Raw genomic sequence first — 5,000 nt, forward strand, 5'->3', positions numbered from 1 at the left:
AAATCAATCAATGGAAAATGAACCCGCCCATACCCATGCTGATTGGTCCTTGTGCAAGACTAGAAAGCGGGGATCTTTGATTAAACACCTGCTATCAGAAGAATAGACAGTCAGAGTGACAAGCTACAGAAGATGTCCACAAACGATAGTACGAGTGATGAAGAGGACGAAACTGAACATTTCATTGCCCCGGAATAATTTTATTTTTTTACTTTTATTTTTTAGTACATTTAAAAGTAGAAACTTTTTTACTTTTACTCAAGTGTGTTTTTAGCCAGATAATCTGACTTTTACTTGAGTACGATTTTGAGACGGTACCCATACTTTCACTTAAGTATAATTTCTCTGTACTTTTTACACCCCTGCATTTCAGGCATTAGGCAAACACTGATATCCAGAGCGACTTAGAACAAGTGCAATAGAAGAGGAAGCTCAAATTCTAGTATCACACAACACAAGATAAAAACAAGGAAAATCATATGTCATATCATATGTAATCTAAAATGAATAACTGCAAGGAAGAAGCACAGTTTCTTTTCTCCTTGAGCACAGTCAAACTCAACAAGATCAAATGCAAGTAGCAGAGGAAGGTAGGAGAGGGGGAGGAAAGTAATCCTTGCAGGTGTAACTGGTACTGTAGGTCTCTGGGACCATGGGAAGTAAGAGGGGGAATAAAAGGGGAAGCAAGGGGTTTGAGGCCCTCTTTCTGGCATCAAGTCTGACTTTGAGTGTTAGTGTGAGAGAGAGAGAGAGCAAAGCATTGAAGCCCATGTTTTTTCTTTGGCATTTCATGTGGACTTGCTGCATTATGTTTGCAGTGTGTATATTTGGTAGCTCTCTTTAGTAGCCCCACTGGCCCTCTGGCTACTAGCCACCTTCCTCCCCAGATCAGCCCACTAGCCCTCTGGCTACTAGCCTTCCTCCCCAGATCAGACCACTAGCCCTCTGGCTACTAGCCTTCCTCCCCAGATCAGCCCACTAGCCCTCTGGCTACTAGCCACCTTCCCCCCCGGAACAGCCCTCAGTCCCTCAGGCTACTAGCCACCTTCCTCCCCAGATCAGCCCACTAGCCCTCTGGCTACTAGCCACCTTCCTCCCCAGATCAGCCCACTAGCCCTCTGGCTACTAGCCACCTTCCTCCCCAGATCAGCCCTCAGGCCCTCAGGCTACTAGCCACCTTCCTCCCCAGATCAGCCCACTATCCCTCTGGCTACTAGCCACCTTCCTCCCCAGATCAGACCACTAGCCCTCTGGCTACTAGCCACCTTCCTCCCCAGGTCAGCCCACTAGCCCTCTGGCTACTAGCCACCTTCCTCCCCAGATCAGCCCTCAGGCCCTCAGGCTACTAGCCACCTTCCTCCCCAGATCAGACCACTAGCCCTCTGGCTACTAGCCACCTTCCCCCCCGGATCAGCCCACTAGCCACCTTCCTCCCCAGATCAGCCCACTAGCCCTCTGGCTACTAGCCACCTTCCTCCCCAGGTCAGCCCACTAGCCCTCTGGCTACTAGCCACCTTCCTCCCCAGATCAGCCCACTAGCCCTCTGGCTACTAGCCACCTTCCTCCCAAGATCAGCCCACTATCCCTCTGGCTACTAGCCTTCCTCCCCAGATCAGCCCACTAGCCCTCAGGCTACTAGCCACCTTCCTCCCCAGATCATCCCACTAGCCCTCTGGCTACTAGCCTTCCTCCCCAGATCAGCCCACTGGCCCTCTGGCTACTAGCCACCTTCCTCCCCAGATCAGCCCACTAGCCCTCTGGCTACTAGCCTTCCTCCCCAGATCAGCCCACTGGCCCTCTGGCTACTAGCCTTCCTCCCCAGATCAGCCCACTAGCCCTCTGGCTACTAGCCTTCCTCCCCAGATCAGCCCACTGGCCCTCTGGCTACTAGCCACCTTCCTCCCCAGATCAGCCCACTAGCCCTCTGGCTACGAGCCACCTTCCTCCCCAGATCAGCCCACTAGCCCTCTGGCTACTAGCCTTCCTCCCCAGATCAGCCCACTATCCCTCTGGCTACTAGCCACCTTCCTCCCCAGATCAGCCCACTATCCCTCTGGCTACTAGCCACCTTCCTCCCCAGATCAGCCCACTAGCCCTCTGGCTACTAGCCACCTTCCTCCCCAGATAAGCCCACTAGCCCTCTGGCTACTAGCCACCTTCCTCCCCAGATCAGCCCACTGGCCCTCGGCTACTAGCCATGTTCGGATCAGTCCAGTTTCTTTGGGGCCTAGTCCACCTGGAAAAAACATTCCGCATTTACTGATACCTTCTTTTTTTTTTTACTTAAATGAGCAAATAGTAGTGTTCTCATTTCTGAAATAGTACCCACATACTTAGAACATTTCCCTCTGTGTCTCTCAGTGTCAACTGTATGATCTCTCACTGTTACGTTCTGGACACCGACTGAGGTCGGTGACCACCCACATTCCTGGCATATGTCACTGGGCTTGTCACCTGTCCTTTCCCTGTCAATTAGTGCTGTCACTTAGGGGTGGTTCCTGATTGGCTGTCACGGGGGTGTGTGTGGAATGTTGGTATTTGGTGTCTATGTAACCTACAGTACCTGTCTTCTGCTTGTTCATTGTCAGGTCTTCACTAATTGCGTTTGGGGAAAACGCGGACGGTTCAACTCTGGACCTCCAATAAGCTCCTATTTACCTTATTTCCTGCCTGTGCTATTTAGCATTACCTCTCTTAGAAATTACTCTTGTGTTCTTACTATTAAAGTCGAACCTGTTCAAGAGTAAACACTCTCCGTCTCTGTGATTGCCTTCACCCATTGGAACTCACCTACCTCGATTCCTGACACTCCCAGTCTATGGAGCAGCTTCAAACGTAATACCTGGTGATGACATCACAAGTTTGAGTTGTAGCAAGTTTTGGGATTTGGGAGAGAGTTGTTCACGTTCATTATTAATTTTGGACTGTAAGAATAAAATGCATGAATTCTGAAAATGGGCGTATAGTTAATCTTTAAGTGGCTACTACTTAAGTGGTCTCAGCCTTAAGATTTATTGATAATTATCGATAACTGCGTGAAATAAATAATCGATTTTTTTGCATGTCTACGTTTTTTTAAATGCTATACTATACTAAAATACTAGGTCTCATGGCATGTTTTAGTTAAAACATCCTCATATCATGTAAATTCAGTTGAATTGCAACTCTGCACTGTGCATTCAATATGCAGTGCACTCCTCCATCACATCCAGAGACCACCGACTATACAATGAGAAAGGATCACTGTGGTAGTTTTGAATGGGGAAATCTGTAACACTAAAGATGGCGGCAACGACAAAGAATTGCTGTGAAATAAACATACATTTGTTGTTTAAATAATAAAGAAAAAATATCAATAATAATGTATCGTCTCAGAGTTACTACTACTGTATGTACTGTATGTGTCCACAGTGACCATAAGTTCAGAGGAGAAGAAACCTGTCAGAGCTTCTGCAGTGTGTCTGGGGGTGCTGTGTCTCCACCTACTGGCTGGGATCATCGCTCTGGCTCTCTACTGTGAGTATTCCTCTCTCTGTATACATGTTTTTACTTGGCTACATTCCTTTGGAACAATCTTACAAATGTGAATGTAATCAGTGCTTTGGGCTACTAGCCACCTTTCTTATTCTCATGTTAACTCAATGGAAATATTTGACATCACTATTTTAGTTTTGTGTCTTAAACAGGCTCTACCATCAAAACTAGCTGCGATGCTGAGAGAGACCTACTGCTTAAGAGTTTCAACAATGTCACGGAGGAAAGGGACCAATTAAGGAGGACCAATGACGACGTGACGAGAGAGAGAGACCAGTTGCAGACCAGTTACAACAACCTGACCAGACAGTTTACCGGCGTCTGCCAGGCCCTGCTTCAGCAGTCCCTTCCTAGTAAGTGAGATGTTTGGATGATGACATGGAATATTCCTTGAATGCTTTTTGTATTGAGTTATTTAGCTGTGTTTTGTGTTGTTGTTGTTTTTACATGCCACCCACGTTGCATTGTCAAACAGGTACAGTTCGTCACTTTGGCTACAGTTGTTATTACATATCCACTGAGAAAAAGACCTGGAAGGAGAGCAGACAGGACTGTCAGAGCAGAGGAGCTGACCTGGTGATCATGAACAGCAAAGAGGAACAGGTGAATCAAAGGGGAATGTTAGATCAATGAGTGCATTAAGAGAGTGAGTGGGGTCAGCCCTATGTTCCCACAGCCATATGTTCCCACAGCCCTGTGTTCCCACAGCCCTATGTTCCCACAGCCCTATGTTCCCTGAGCCCTATGTTCCCTCAGCCCTATGTTCCCACAGCCATATGTTCCCACAGCCCTGTGTTCCCACAGCCCTATGTTCCCACAGCCCTATGTTCCCTGAGCCCTATGTTCCCTCAGCCCTATGTTCCCACAGCTCTATGTTCCCTGAGCCCTATGTTCCCACAGCCCTATGTTCCCTGAGCCCTATGTTCCCTCAGCCCTATGTTCCCACAGCCCTATGTTCCCTGAGCCCTATGTTCCCTGAGCCCTATGTTCCCTCAGCCCTATGTTCCCACAGCCCTATGTTCCCTGAGCCCTATGTTCCCTCAGCCCTATGTTCCCTCAGCCCTATGTTCCCACAGCCCTATGTTCCCTGAGCCCTATGTTCCCTCAGCCCTATGTTCCCACAGCCCTATGTTCCCTGAGCCCTATGTTCCCTCAGCCCTATGTTCCCACAGCCCTATGTTCCCTGAGCCCTATGTTCCCTGAGCCCTATGTTCCCTCAGCCCTATGTTCCCACAGCTCTATGTTCCCTGAGCCCTATGTTCCCACAGCCCTATGTTCCCTGAGCCCTATGTTCCCTGAGCCCTATGTTCCCACAGCCCTATGTTCCCTGAGCCCTATGTTCCCACAGCCCTATGTTCCCTGAGCCCTATGTTCCCACAGCCCTATGTTCCCTGAGCCCTATGTTCCCTGAGCCCTATGTTCCCACAGCCCTATGTTCCCTCAGCCCTATGTTCCCACAGCTCTAT

General features: G+C 48.8%; 1 protein-coding gene across 1 annotated transcript in view; it reads left to right on the forward strand.

Moving 5' to 3' along the window:
- The window catches only part of LOC311236803 (uncharacterized protein), a 10,355-nt gene that overhangs the window by 2,556 nt on the left and 2,799 nt on the right, over positions 1-5,000 (forward strand). Inside the window, exons 2-4 of the mRNA XM_084324568.1 lie at positions 3,412-3,516; positions 3,687-3,887; positions 4,010-4,137. Of these exons, the coding sequence (XP_084180694.1) occupies positions 3,412-3,516; positions 3,687-3,887; positions 4,010-4,137 (434 nt within the window). The remainder of the gene's footprint in view (positions 1-3,411; positions 3,517-3,686; positions 3,888-4,009; positions 4,138-5,000) is intronic.

This window comes from Notolepis coatsorum (genome assembly GCF_963971535.1).
Source record: "Notolepis coatsorum genome assembly, chromosome: 11".
Taxonomy (NCBI): domain Eukaryota; kingdom Metazoa; phylum Chordata; class Actinopteri; order Aulopiformes; family Paralepididae; genus Notolepis; species Notolepis coatsorum.